We start from the raw sequence: 14,503 nt of genomic DNA, 5'->3' as shown, positions 1-14,503 counted from the left end.
AAACCCATGCATTTGAAAAAAAAATGTATGCTTTACCGTTTATAACCCCCAGTATTTTATTTATTTATTTATTTAAATTGTTTTTGTTTTAGGCGCGACACGGCTGCCGAGGGAAAAACACGAACCCATTGAAAAATATCAGCGCCAAACACTATGTAAGCGACGATAGGATGCGCAACACAGTGCATAATCTAAATAAGACACCGCATTGACCAATTCTCAGACTTGTAAAGCGTTGCATCTACGGTATTTAATAAACGACACTGCCTAATCATCATAAATTAGGACCTTGTTTGATTACAGCGCGGTTATAGTGCTACATAAATGCATAGGTGCTTATTTATACATTTCCGCGACGAGTTAAACATGCCAACTGTATTATTAGTAATAATTATTTGTATTCTTATTATTAGTATCATTGTTTAATAAAGCTTCAATTACCGTTACTTTACACGATAATCTACAACTATTTTAAATAGGGATGTTATTGTCCTTACCGGCGATAGCTATTTGATTATTCTCATGTAAACTGGTTTCATTCCCGACCTTAGGCTTGGTTGTTTAGACAGTCGCCGAGGGCGCGGTCAGTATTTTTAAGTAGCCTGACAGCCATTTTCTCCCCCCAAAATATGAAGTTGCTTCATAATCAGTGTCCGCTTGGTAAACTGATACAAAATGCATTCATGATAGGTACCTCCAGTCTGACTAAGACCTGTAGAGGTTTACTACTGTGGTGCTCGGTTCTGGATCATTTAAATACATTGGATTTACTGTCACATGCCATCAGCTTGTCCAGCATCCTGGGGCATGCTGAAGAGCTGTTTGGTAACTTTAAATATGAAATGCATTTAAATGAGCGCAGAATATAAAGTATCATTTACTGAATTTACACTAGATAGATGTGCCCTATCAGCTAAAGGACAGCCAGTTCCATTTTTTTATGTCTGAGTAATCACTTAGGTTGAGTTTCAAATTACAGTAAACGCCAACTCTCCAGATGCTGCAGATTGGGTGTTCTGAGAGTAGGGTTTTTATTGCTATGTATTTTCACAGAGCTACCCTCTATCTGGGGTAGAACGAATGCATGGCTTGAAACACAGTATTTAACATCATCTACAAGCCATTAGGGACCAGGGACCAGTCGGGCTAATGGAAATTGTTCCATTTTCTTTTATAATTTTTTAGAAAAATTTTAGAAAAAACGAAACGCAATCACAGCTCCGTGAGAGAGCTACAAAACAGAGTTCAATAGATAGATCGCACAATCTCAGGTGAGTCCGGTTAGGCTATTAGTAAATCCAGGAGTGGCTCAAACCGCTATGCAACAGAAGATCCTCATATTTCTGATCCCACCTCAGTGCGCATTACCCTTACCCTCAACATTACTATTGCATCAGCCATGTTTGAAAATAATAATAACTGCACACGAACGGTTCACCCCGCTGCTCATGCCTGATCAGTGCAATCCTAGCTCTGCAGCTGGATCCCAGCTGGTTCTCATGATCCCACGCTATTGCAGCTGCTGCCTTCTCTCTGCAGACCTGTGACTGATTATTAGGAGTCATTCGAAGGTTGTTCTTTGTAGAATCCTCTGTGTCTAGCATGCACTGTGCTGCCCGCATGCTCCAGCCCAGGTACCATTATGTAGGTCTGGGGTGGCCCTTCCACTCCGGGTCTTAGTTCCAAAACCTCTTTAAATGGTTTAATTGAATCAATTCCACCTGCACCTAGACCCTGAAGGAGTTCATTAGATCAATTTACTTGTTAAACCTGGAGCGGAATGGCGCTCCAGACTGAGCTGTGATTGGACGCCCCTGATGTATTGTCCAGCTTAACGGGGCCAGAACCGCTGCAGTGGTTACTGCTTTCTCTAAATGTGTGCAGGAGTGTAGGTATTGTGACCGTGGCCCATAGTGCTTTAGAAGCATGACTCATCAGCACAATGCCATGCAGTGTTTTGCATTGCCTCTCGGTACAGATGAGTCATTTCAGACGCACTGGTTTATGTCAGAAAAATGACTCCATCCCTGATATCCTTTCAGAGGAGCTGTAGGAGAAGGTGTGCTGGGCTGTGGGCAGCAGCAGGGCTGGGGATCCGGTGAGGGTTAACGGGTAATCTCTTGATCAGGGAAGACAAGGGCTGCAGAGGAATTTGAAAGGCGTTCATAAAACTAATCTGCAACACCACCCTATTCTGTATAACTGTTCGGATACTACTTCCTTTCAGAGTTGGGTTTATACATCTTCTGTAGCTCCTTTTCATTTTATTATCTGTACAGTGATCTAAAGCCAGGCATGGTCCCTGCCTATACTAATGCAACTCCTTCTCCAGGGTGAAAGAGCGCGACGGGGTCTGCTGTCCTTCAGTGGGAACCTGGTGTTGATGCACTACCGCAGGGGTGGCCAACCCTAGCCCTGGAGAGCCACAATCCTGCAGGGTTACTGGGTATCTTAAATCATCAATGGCTAAAGACCTGGAACATTTTTTTTTTGTGTTGACCAATTAAGAAAATAATTGGTTCAATTAAGTAACAGAATTCGGGTGGAACGAAAACCAGAAGACCTCCTGGGGTTCTGAGGACACTTTGTACCAGAGAAGAGTGTGCCTGTGCTGTTCTGTTTCATTTGATAGATGGGGCTTCTTCTCCGCTATTTGTTGACTTATTCTTTGGTACTTCAAAACAAAGCGTAATATCATATGCTATATAAAAAGATTATATATATATATATATATATATATATATATATATATATATATATATATATATATATAAATCTGTTTCTTTAAATCTCCACTGACATCTGAAGAGGGTATTTTTGTGTGTATTTGAATCAATTATCATGCAATACAAAGTCTGTTTAATTATGAATACAGTTTGATATTCATGGAAGAGCTTCTTAATGACAGTCTAGAACATCAAACTTTGTTCTAATAATAATACATAAATAAAAGACTCTTTAAATAGCTCGTGTGTTAAAGCATTGTGAACACAGGCCATGAAGTCACAGTGGGATAGAGCTAAATCTCTGTGCAATCCTCTTGACACCCTACACCCCAGAGCACCTTGAAAATGAATTTCCAGCGGGTTGCATAACAGCTAACATCTCCAATAACCAGTTTAACATTGCTGGGGTTTTGTTTGCATTTCAAACATGATAGCCAGAGTTGTAATGCAACCACATGGGGGCATGCCAGCCTTTGAGCAATGTCCAAGTGAACTTGCAGAAATAATTCAGTTGCATTTTAGATGCAGATCTAAACTTAGATCATCCTAAGAAATCTTTGGAGCAGATTTTGAAAATAAAAAAAATAAATAAAAAAAAATAAAAACTCACCTCCCCAATTGCAGTAAGGTTTATTTCATCCTCAGCTCTGTCTCACATGAGCTGAGAGGTTCCACTCTATCCAGAGCTCTCTGTGCAGTGAAGCTCACTCAGCACTAGGTGTCTCTGTTGGCTTACCATTAAACTACCTCTAGAGAACTGTACAGGATGGTGTTACTGGGTTCGCATTTAACAGTCATTTCTGGGGGGGGGGGGTTGTATTTTCCAGTGATGCGGGGGGTCAGTGAGAAAAGTTTTGGAGCTAGTTGTATCTGTTCATATTTTCCTGACTTTATTTGTTTTTTGACCAGTATGTTCATTCTAGTTCATTCAAATGCATAACGACCTCCTATAAGGATGCCATTTCCCCCCATATGCTGTAAAGCAAAGGAAAAAAAAAAACGTTTTCATTGAAAACCATATTTATTATGTGTCCAAACCTACTTTGTTCTCAGCTATTTTGAATATTTCATGCATGAAAGGGTTAATAAACCTGGACTGTTCTCTTGTACTATCCTTCTGTGGAAATCAAGTGGAAATGAAGCACAGGGCCGCAGCCTTCATAAATAATCAATCCTCTTTGTTGCTGGTTCGTTTGCAGGAGCGTGTAACATGAGCTTGTGATGAAGAGACAGGTGGGGTCAGCCATCGAAGAGAAGACGCGCGGCACTGTGATTGACATGTGGCCTGTGCACACCACACTCCAACCCACGGAAGACATTCACAGTCCTGGGTCTGTATTAGGATTTGAAATGTAATCACTCAAATCGCCCCATAGGCCAAGTTTACCATGCACATTTTACAGGTTTCCCATACAATAAACTTCACATGCTTTCTCATGATCTTTCTCATGATGCCTCCCCATGCTTCTCTATGCTTTACTGCATTTTCATCTCATACACCTGCTATGTCTGTATCAGATTAGATATTTGGCTGTACTGGAACCTTGCCAAAAATACACTTACAAAGATTCTAACAGGAAAAATGTGTTCTGTCAGCTAAAGGACAACCAGTTCCATTATTTGTATGTGAGTAATCAGTTAGGTTGAGTTTCAAATTACAGTAAACGCCCAAAGGACCTTAAACAGGAAGGTATAATATAATATAGTTTCTGTTAATCTTTTAATAACTGTAAAAGAAGAGCGCTGAGAACTGTGTACAAAGTAGACATAAGAGACAATCCACACTTATAACAGACGTATCACTTTGCTTGTGTGGTTACTGTAGTTCCACAGTGTTACATTGTGTCTTCATTCAGATTTGTAGTTTATTTTCACTTTGAACAGGGGGAAGTGCCACCACACTGTAGATTCACTTCCTGTGCAACAGGTATTAGGACCCCCTCCCCCCCCAAAAAAAGAATTCTCCCTTTTGATGCTCATAGGACTTGGTGTCATGTGGGCTACTAATACCTGCAGCACGGGGAGTGAATCTTTTGGCAGTATAAATGGGCTTCACACAATTCACATGAAGTGGAAATAAATGCAGGCACACAAAACAAGCTACTGAAAAAGGATGATGGACCTGCATGAAAGTAGGGGAACAACGTGTTTTCAAAACCCCCTTAAGACAAAGGCCAGTCTCCTTGGTCCTCTTTTTACTACCCCTGCCACTGTAATATACACAACACTCATGTGAATATGCTGTGGGGTTGACATGGCCTCTTGGTAGCACTGCAGTGTTTACTGCTGTGTTTTTAATCCAGGCTGGCAGCGAAACATTTCAAAACAACAATAGAATTCCTGAACTGGCAAATTGCAGATAAATGACCCTGCGGCAAGCAGTTCCTGTGTTAGAAAATATAGAACTTTGAAAGGGCTTCACTCCATCACCTTGTATATTATATATAAATGATCAAATACATTCTGCATCTTCTTCTTCTTCTTCTTCTTCTTCTTCTTCTTCTTCTTCTTCTTCTTCTTCTTCTTCTTCTTCTTCTTCTTAACATGACATCACGCATCTTTAATGGTTTCATTTTGGAGTGTAAAAAAGTTTTCCCCTCTTCAGTTCTTTGAATGGATGTTGAAATTCATTTTCACAGTAATTTGTACAGGTGTTCTTTGAATGGTGTAAATCGTTGTATCTTTTTAGTGTAACAAACTGAATCTGTTGCAGTGCTGTACTGTGTTTCTGACAGTATTGAATCTCTCTCTCTCTCTCTCTCTCTCTCTCTCTCTCTCTCTCTCTCTCTCTCTCTCTCTATACAAGCCACTCAAAGATGCACCACCCTCAACCACATTCAACAGCTTTTTCCTTTCTTTTTTTTTTATTTATTTGCAAATTCGTATTGTCGTTTTATTTTCCAGCAAGTTCTTTGTCCTCAGCTGTGAATAGCTGTGCGGAGAAGGTGCCCTTATTGTGGGCTGGAATCATTGTCACACTGTACATTGAAAGCTTTTGTTCACATACAGTACAATGCGAGTTTCAGATAGACTGAGTAAATATGTGTGGTCAGCCCATTCTCCATAGCCCTGCTAAATGGGCTCCCTAGCGTTAGGCAATGAACTCCCACTTCACATACAGGTGTGTAGATTGCATCCCTTGGCTTTATTCCAGATTTGGGTCAGGAAGAAACTCATTTTCCAAAGGTGAGTGTCTGGAAACTTTGGGAGGGGGTTATTTTTTTTAGTTTTTTGTCCCAGAGAAGCCATTGGTCTGAGTTTCAGCAGGTCCTGATGCTAGCCGAGGGCATGGCTGCAGTGCTGTATCAATTCATATATGCAGTGAAGTGGCCTGGCTGTGGGGGAATCGAGGGCAGTGATGAAAGCACGTTGAAGTCTTCTTTATGTTTTATATGGAAAGAAACCTGTTGAATGAGGAAAGCTTACTGCACGCTGCAGACAGACAGAAATGAATTCATGTGCATTGCAGGGTTACAGATACATATCTGCTGCTCTATCCAAAATGTTTGGTGTCGGTAATTCTGCACAATTATTTTAACAGCTTTTGTTAGAGTGTAGGTATTAATTTGCATCTGCTCTGTACTTTCAATCTGTGTAAAAAATGTTGATTCAAAATGTTAATGTTTAATTATTATTATTATTATTATTATTATTATTATTATTATTATTATTATTATTATTATTATTATTATTATTATTATTATTATTATGATGATGATTATTGTTATTGGGTGTGTTTTATGATATGCTATGAATAAGTCCTGGGTGGGTATATTGAAGTGCTGTATTAAACTGGTCTGTGGGGTAACTGTATAGGCTGGTCTCTTATAACATATCATTTTTGCTGCTTGCTCTAGAGAGGAAAGCCCTACCCTGCCAGGTGACTCATTGATAATACTGTAATAGTTAAATCTTAAAATAAGATTAGGGCAGCAATGTGGAGTAGTAGTCAGGGCTCTGGACTCTTGGCACTGGATAGGCCTCTAGAAAGGCCTCTAGAAAGGATATCAAATTGGAAAAGTGGGATTGAGCTCACAGATACTATACAGTATATAATATAATATGCACGGTCTTGAGATGATTTATTGATCTGCTGATTTAAATTGATTGTAACTGGGATGGGTGGTGTAGAGAGTTCTCATTTGCTGTACTATAATAATTAATCAACACAAACACATAATATTCACAGTTTTGGGCAACATTGTGCAATCGCAGCCTGGGATGCTTGGACTATTTCCACTTATCACACCCCCTTGAACCCTTAACCACTGCTATAGAAGAAGTGTAGAGCAGCTACCTGATCCAGGCCTTTTCAGTACATGCCGTGTGGTGCGTCCCCTTTGTATAACATTGCCTCATTAAGATACAATGTTAGTTCCTAATAAAGAGACCACGTCCTGTACTAATGACACATGCAGGTATGTGTTTCTGAAAGCTAGCCTTGTTCATTAACTCATCCTCTTTTCTATGTGTCTTCCCCAGCTTAAGAAATGGGGGATTGGTCCATTCTTGGCCGCTTTCTAACGGAGGTGCAGAACCACTCCACGGTGATCGGGAAGATCTGGCTCACCATGCTCCTCATCTTCCGCATCCTGCTGGTCACTCTGGTGGGGGACGCGGTGTACAGCGACGAGCAGTCCAAGTTCACCTGCAACACCCTGCAGCCCGGCTGCAACAACGTCTGCTACGACACCTTCGCCCCCGTGTCGCACCTGCGCTTCTGGGTCTTCCAGATCGTCCTGGTGTCCACGCCATCCATCTTCTACATCGTCTACATCCTCCACAAGATCGCCAAGGACGAGAAGCTGGAGCTCCAGGAGGCTCGGAAACAGCTGCTCCACAAAGACCTTCCTCCCCTGGTGGAGCAGCATGAAGAGGACGTGAGCTTCAGCGAGCGCGCGGACTACCAGAGCGAGTGGGTCACGCAGGGCGGCGAGCCGGTGGAGCAGACCCTCTTGGACGAGGAGATCAGAGAGGTGAGCAAAGATCCCACTAAACTCTCAAGGAAGGTGCTGCTGATCTACATCGTCCACGTCATGCTGAGGTCCTTGATGGAGATCGGCTTCTTGGTGGGCCAGTATTACCTGTTCGGGTTCAAGGTGCCCCACCTGTTCCGCTGCGCGACCTACCCTTGCCCCAACACAACTGACTGCTTCGTGTCCAGGGCCACCGAGAAAACCATCTTCCTGAACTTCATGTTCGGGGTGAGTCTGGGCTGCTTTCTCCTGAACCTCGTGGAGCTGCACTACCTGGGCTGGCTCTATATCTTCCGGGTGCTGTGTGCAGCCTGCTGTGAACCCGAGAAGAGGGAGCACACCAGCCAACACTCCGAGCACAACCCCCTGCTCCTTCAACTCAAAGAGTCCCTCCAAGAACAACTGGTCCTCAGGACCGCCCCGGGGTTGTCCCAGGAGAAGCCCGGGTACCTCCCCTCCCACCCCGCCACCATCTCCTTTGAGACGGACTCCACCATCGAACACACGTCCAAAAAAAGCCCAGACGAAAAGGAACGTGCAAAATCAAAGCTAGCCAAGCTGGGAAAAAGCAAGAAGTCATGGCTTTAAAACATATTATTATTATTATTTTCATTTCATTTCATTTTGTTGTATTTTCTTTTTATGTTACATTACATGGAGTAGCAGATTAAAATTTTAAAAACTTTTGTGGCTTTTGAAGTGGATTTTTGATAGCGTTATTAAATATAAATGAAAAAAGGTCCAAGTTGTAACATTACAACTGGTGTGGTTGCACATACCCATATGAGCACTTATCCTAGACTGCCTTACCTAAATCAACATTAGCTAGTCCAGGGTTACTGCTAATCAGGGTCTATGTTTGCTGAATGTCACACTGCAGCTGTGCTGCTTTTGTTTGTTTTTTTCACGTCTGAGTGAGCCAGCGTTTTCTTCTGTTTGTTGTAAAGGGGAAATGAAGAGAATGTGCTTTTTATTGCATGTGCTTTAGACTTCGGTGCAGGTAGAACATTTGCTTAAGCCACCTAGTGGCTGTGTATTGAGTGTGTGTTTGATTGACATGGCGCATGTACGTGGAAATGGAAGCGCTAAGGGTTGAAGGCACCAGCCTTGAATAAAATGAAAGACCGACCTTGGATGCGGTTTAGTGTCGTTAATGAGGGGAAGCGAAATGCAGACTCTTTTGCACAGGACTGGCATGCAGGGCTGCACTGCAAGTGGCCAGACTAATCACTATCTCCTCATCACACACTCACACACTGCAAGGGCTCCTGCCTCTACCATCCCTCCCTTATCAAAGTTTACCATAGTTAGATGTCTTTTTTTTACATGAGAGGACCTGTTATTTACTTCATGCTAATATTGGACTTGGCTTTCTCCAGGATAAAATGCTATTGATAAACAGCAAAGAATGCGCATTTAAAGACACATATACGATGTTTCACTTCCAGTTTGTCTGTTTTGTTAAACGTCAGATATGGAAATGCAATAGTGTGATGGTCATCTTTAGGGACATTAAATCAAATGCATTTATTTATTTAAACGTGTTGTTAGTGTTGCATAGCCATGACACATATCAGAGATACAGCACTTAACAAATACCAACATGTGATATATTACTCATAGACTCACAATACAATAAACAATGCTGTATGCTGTACTGTATATTGCGTTCTGAACTTTAAACAGATCAATACTGTCTGTAGCCACAAGGGGGCGAACCTAGTGCATGGAAAGTAACAACGTGCGACACTGTGTCTCAAATACCCCCAAAAACTCACTGGAGCAACATCTTACTGCAGTAAATTTGGTCCCTGGGCTTTTTTTTTTAAAAAAAAAACATTGTTGGAGTTCTTCATGTGTGAGGTATATTGTGACCTTCTGAGATACGTTTACACAGTATTAGCCCTGCAATTCAATGAATGGCAACGTTAACAATTCCACAGTGCTCTAAGATGAAACAAGTACAGCCATCAGTAAAGTAATAACGTGTACTATTAGTTATTGAAGTGCAGCTGTCTCATAGCATACTGCAGTAAGTGTTAATGCACCCCCTGTTTAAAAGCTACACAATATATATATTGCAAATGTGTATGTGTTAAAAAAAATGAAGATTGCAACTGAAAAACTGGTTGGAAAAAAAGTTAAAAAAGTATTAAATACAGAAATAAAAATCTAGTGTAATATATAGATGAAATAACATATCTATCTATCTATCTATCTATCTATCTATCTATCTATCTATATATATATATATATAGTGCAATAAGTGCAGTGAATCTGGAATTAAAATTGGTATACTTCAGTTAAAAACAATTGATCGCTTAGGTTTACTTCGCATGCTGAGCACAGTATGTGGAATTATGGAACTCCGTTTATTCTGTACATTATTACACAAAGCGTCCACCAGGGTGCACTAGAGCGCCCCGCGTCTCGTTCTTTCCCCATTCTCTCTCAGTCCTCCTCGGCTGCAGAGTCGGCTCAGGCACAAAAACACTGGAGCTGCTGTTATTAACACAGCTCCCACACACCGACCTGGAATTACAAGCGCGTTTAATAACATCGGAACTGGACGTGAGTATACAGCTACACTGCTACAAGTGAAACGCAGGGTTCGGATTACTAATGTGATCGTTTGTGATGTTTTTAAACGAGAGAGGAATGCTGATACAGAATCACCGGCGGTGTTCACAGAAAAAAAATGAGAGCAAATAATACTAGGTTTAGTACGGGACAAGTGTGCAACACAGAACAAAACGCACGTACGTGCCCTGCTCCAGATCGCTTTGTTTGACCCGACATTTTTTCGATCTGATTACAGTCTTAGAATTATGATTACGATGGGAATCTGTTTGGCAAAAGAACAGTCTGTCTGTCTTGTCTGTCTGTCTGTGTGTGTTTTTAAACAAGACCCGGTCCTTTGCAGATTATTACACAATAGAATGAACAGATCGTTTAATGTTAATTTGGTGCGCGTAATATTTTAGGGAATTAAACAAAACCGATATATATATTATAAATAAATACAAGTAAGGTAGACGCAGTGTGGACTATGCCATATCAAATGAGAGATAGATTAAAGCTTTTTTTTTTCAAACATTTATTTTAAAATTTCAAATGTAAATTACGATAGTTTTTTTTTTTTTTCTTTCCTTTTTAAAAACGTGAAATCTCCAGAATTCCTGAATAATTGCCAGGGAGAGGCTTCACAGTTTCCAGGAAGTGAATGTAAAATGCTGCTCACGCTGCTGTGCCCTGATTGGAAGATGATAAACTGGCAGCGCGGTTGCGAATATAACCGGAATTCCACACAGGAGCCGCAGTGTGTTTCTATGCGTGGTTTGTGAATGCACTAGATGTGGTGTTAGGTGAGAGCTTCCTGGCGGTATGGCTAATCAGAAAATGCGGTTGCTTTTTCGGTCAGCCCCAGGGAATGTGTTACGTGTTCTCTTGGCCTATCTCTAGCTGCAGTTTTGTAGGGATTGTAAATTCTGTGGGTGCGTTCAAAGAGATCATTCTGCGCAGATTATGTGCACAATCTGACCAGTTTAGCCAATGGGTGCGTTCACGGAGATCATTCTTAGAAGGTCATTGGCTAAATTGGTCCGGTTCTGCACAGAATCTGCGCACCCAGTGTGAAAGGTAGCCAGTCTTCTTTGGAGCCCAGTCCATGTGAACTCTGAATTAGTGTGCAGTACAGCATGCAGCGCTTCACAGTGCTGAGTGATGCTCCGTTAGCAATGTGCACTCTATGTGCTGTGGGAGTCTGAACTGCTTGTAGAAACGTTTCCTTTCATGAATTATTATTATTATTTGTTTATTTAGCAGACGCCTTTATCCAAGGCGACTTACAGAGACTAGGGTGTGTGAACTATGCATCAGCTGCAGAGTCACTTACAATTACGTATCACTTGAAAGACGGAGCACAAGGAGGTCAGGTGACTTGCTCAGGGTCACACAATGAGTCAGTGGCTGAGGTGGGATTTGAACCTGGGACCTCCTGGTTACAAGCCCGTTTCTTTAATTATGGGCTGGAGCTCTAGGTTTAAACGGCATACAAGATGTTTTGGGCGTTGGCTCAGACTGTAATGTTACCTGTGGTGGAATTTGGAAACTGTAAGCACAGATCCTGCTTCTAGGACCTTGAGCCAGTCCATCAAGAACGGGACCCCCTCTTCACAGAATCGACTCCGCAATCCCACGCTATCACATTGCACCACTTTGTGACTGTTATTGCTTCCTACTTCTGCATCGCTGCTGGTCAATGCTAAAATATTCAGACCAGGCTCTGTTCCAGATACCTGATACCTGTACGCTTAACACCTGTGTTTAGCTGCTGAGCAAACCGTAATGTACAGGATGCATGGAGATACTGTAGCATGTGGGCAGCAGTACAGTACAGATGATGACTTGAAGACGTTATCAGTCAAAGAATAGGATCCTATCGTTAACTGAGACTGATTATGAGGTTTAGTGTAGGCCCTGCTTGTCTGGCTGCTGTAGACTCCTGCTGCTGGCTGGGGACTGTGTATGGGAGCACCAGGACTCTAGAACCAGGACTCTAGAACCAGCACTCTAGAACCAGAATCAGGGGACCAATACATGCTCTAATAAGCTGCTGTATCTCAGGCCAGCTAGTTTCAAGAAAGAGAAAATGCAATGTAACTTTGGAATGGCAGGTTCTGCCCCACATCTGTAGCGCTCAAGCGCTGTGAATATTTGAGATGACTTTGGTTTGGCTCTGTGATTCCTCGTTTAAAGGAATTCTGGAGTGCTGCAGCTAGCTAGGATTGCCTAATGCTCTCGGCTGAATTTCATGTTAATTGGCTTTTTGTGGGGCAATTAAAAATAACGGAAAATGTACTGGGTCAGTAACAGATATGTTAAAACTGAAACGCCTTTCCTTCCAGTAACTGTGTCTCCAGCTTAAAAACTTTTTACATAGCTTTACATTTTACTCTGCTCTTGACTGTTTTGCTGATTATAGTAAACTCTTAATATTGTGAATTTTTGCTTTTCAGGACACTTAAAACAAAAAAACAAAAAAAAAAACTGGTCTAGCAAAATCTAACTGGAGGAAAGTTCAAGAATTAATTGTTCATCCTGTAAAAAAAAATAAAAAAATAAGTGAAACAGGACTTCTTACATTCCGAGATGTTCAGCCTAATGAAAAAGGACAAAGAGAAAGACGGCGGGAGGAAGGACAAAAAAGACAAGAAGGACAAGAAGGAGAGGATGTCTGCGGCGGAGCTGAAGAGCTTGGACGAGATGAGCTTGCGGAGGGGCTTCTTCAACCTGAACCGAGGCTCCAAGAGGGACTCCCGGAGCAAGATGGAGATCTCCAACCCCATCCCCATCAAGGTGGCAAGCAGCACGGAGCTGTGCCTCACCGACCTCGACTCGGACAGCGTGAGCCACCGCAGCAGCCTGATCCTGGACTCGGGGCAGCTCAGCACGGCCAGCTCCAGCGACGACCTCAAAACCGACCAGGAAGGAGGAGTGGGGGGCCGGGGGGGCTCCGTGCTCCAGCGGGCCGCCAAGTTCGGCTCGCTGGCCAAGCAGAACTCCCAGGTGGGCCAGATCATCAAGCGATTCTCCTTCTCCCAGAAGAGCAAAGACGAGAGCCCGTCGGAAACCTCCTCCACGCCCTCGGAGCAGAACTCCGCAGCCCCGTCCCCGCAGGTGGAGGTGAAGCAGAGTTTTCAGCTCATGCAAGCCCCCGCCCCTCCCAACAGAACTGCGCCCGGCAGCGGGGTGCGCATCCCGGAAGTGCTGGATAAAACCTTCCCTGCGGAGCTGAGGCTGCCCGCCGTGGTCCCGGCCCAGCCCCCCGAGCCGCGGGAGCTGGAGCTGCAGAGGAGGAACACAGGCGACTTCGGCTTCTCCCTGCGCAGGACGACTATGCTGGACCAGGGGGCGGACGGGCAGGTTTACCGCAGGGTGGTCCATTTCGCCGAGCCCGGAGCCGGCACCAAAGACTTGGCGCTGGGGCTGGTGCCAGGGGACCGGCTGGTGGAGATTAACGGCAGGAACGTGGAGAATAAGAACCGGGACGAGATCGTGGAGATGATCCGGCAGTCTGGAGACACCGTCCGGCTGAAAGTGCAGCCCATTCTGGAGCTGAGTGAGCTGAGTCGATGCTGGCTGAGGAACAGCAAGGGCCTTCGCAAAGAGGCTTTCGATGTAAGTACCTGCCCTCCAGCCCAGAAATGCTTTGTGTTTACACACCAACAAAAACCTAGTCATTAAACTGATAGGATTGTCAGCTAAATAATTAAAGTCATTAAAAAAAAATAGAAAAACAAAAACCACTGCCTCTATCCAAAAGACAGCTGGCACTGTCTCCTCTTCTGTGGAGCCCTGTTCAGTGGACAGGACTTCATTAGACAGTGAGGAGTTGCACACACTGTACACAGTCACACCTGGAGCCTATTCTCAGTGTTAGGCTGGTCCCACAGTCTCTTTGAATGGAGCTGCTACATCATATTGACAGCTTTGACTGACTGTACTGCACAGGGTATTATTCTGTTTATTTATTGTTCCAGTTATGATGTGGAGCATTTTGAACAGGCATTGCACCTGGTTTGCTGTGTCTTCGCCTCATCTTTTTCTTTGTCTAATAAGGTCTTGTCTGACTCGAGTTGGTTCTGTATCTACCGTACTACACCTCAAGCGCACACAAGACATGCTGATGGAGTCAAGGACCCCTGCTCTTGTGCGCTATCTATGTGTTTCCAAGCAAAACTGCAAGGCTGCTGGAAGCTGTCTTAGCAGAGTGGGCATTCTTCAGAGTCCTCGTGCACA

At 43.2% G+C, this 14,503-nt stretch overlaps 2 protein-coding genes across 11 annotated transcripts in view; both read left to right on the top strand.

The window, feature by feature from the left end:
- The first annotated feature begins 3,591 nt into the window (after positions 1 to 3,591).
- LOC117429057 (gap junction delta-2 protein-like) lies at positions 3,592 to 8,386 on the top strand. 2 transcript variants are annotated; one of them, XM_034902568.2, is made up of 2 exons: positions 3,592 to 4,057; positions 7,209 to 8,386. In XM_034902568.2, exon 2 carries the CDS (start codon positions 7,217 to 7,219, stop codon positions 8,288 to 8,290), a length of 1,074 nt encoding a protein of 357 aa, XP_034758459.1. In that variant the 5' UTR covers positions 3,592 to 4,057; positions 7,209 to 7,216; the 3' UTR covers positions 8,291 to 8,386. The 2 variants fall into 2 exon arrangements, with proteins under 2 accessions (XP_034758459.1, XP_034758458.1); XM_034902567.2 differs by lacking the exon at positions 3,592 to 4,057 and adding an exon at positions 5,768 to 5,912.
- A 1,728-nt stretch (positions 8,387 to 10,114) lies between these two features.
- Positions 10,115 to 14,503, top strand: part of LOC117430611 (unconventional myosin-XVIIIa-like) — an 84,527-nt gene continuing 80,138 nt past the window's right edge. For 8 of the 9 annotated variants that reach the window (XM_059001248.1, XM_059001246.1, XM_059001247.1 and 5 more), the window contains exons 1-2: positions 10,153 to 10,273; positions 12,721 to 13,882. In XM_059001248.1, the coding sequence (XP_058857231.1) occupies positions 12,854 to 13,882 (1,029 nt within the window). In that variant the 5' untranslated portion in view covers positions 10,153 to 10,273; positions 12,721 to 12,853. Of the gene's footprint in view, positions 10,274 to 12,720; positions 13,883 to 14,503 lie in introns of all 9 variants that reach the window. The other variant, XM_059001249.1, reaches the window with a different exon arrangement.

Source organism: Acipenser ruthenus, chromosome 26 (assembly GCF_902713425.1).
Source record: "Acipenser ruthenus chromosome 26, fAciRut3.2 maternal haplotype, whole genome shotgun sequence".
In the NCBI taxonomy this organism is placed as follows: domain Eukaryota; kingdom Metazoa; phylum Chordata; class Actinopteri; order Acipenseriformes; family Acipenseridae; genus Acipenser; species Acipenser ruthenus.
This window is presented reverse-complemented; position numbering and strand designations above follow the sequence as displayed.

Excerpts from the sequence above, each read along its gene's own strand:
- LOC117429057 (XM_034902568.2), top strand. The coding sequence starts at position 7,217 with ATGGGGGATTGGTCCATTCTTGGCCGCTTTCTAACGGAGGTGCAGAAC.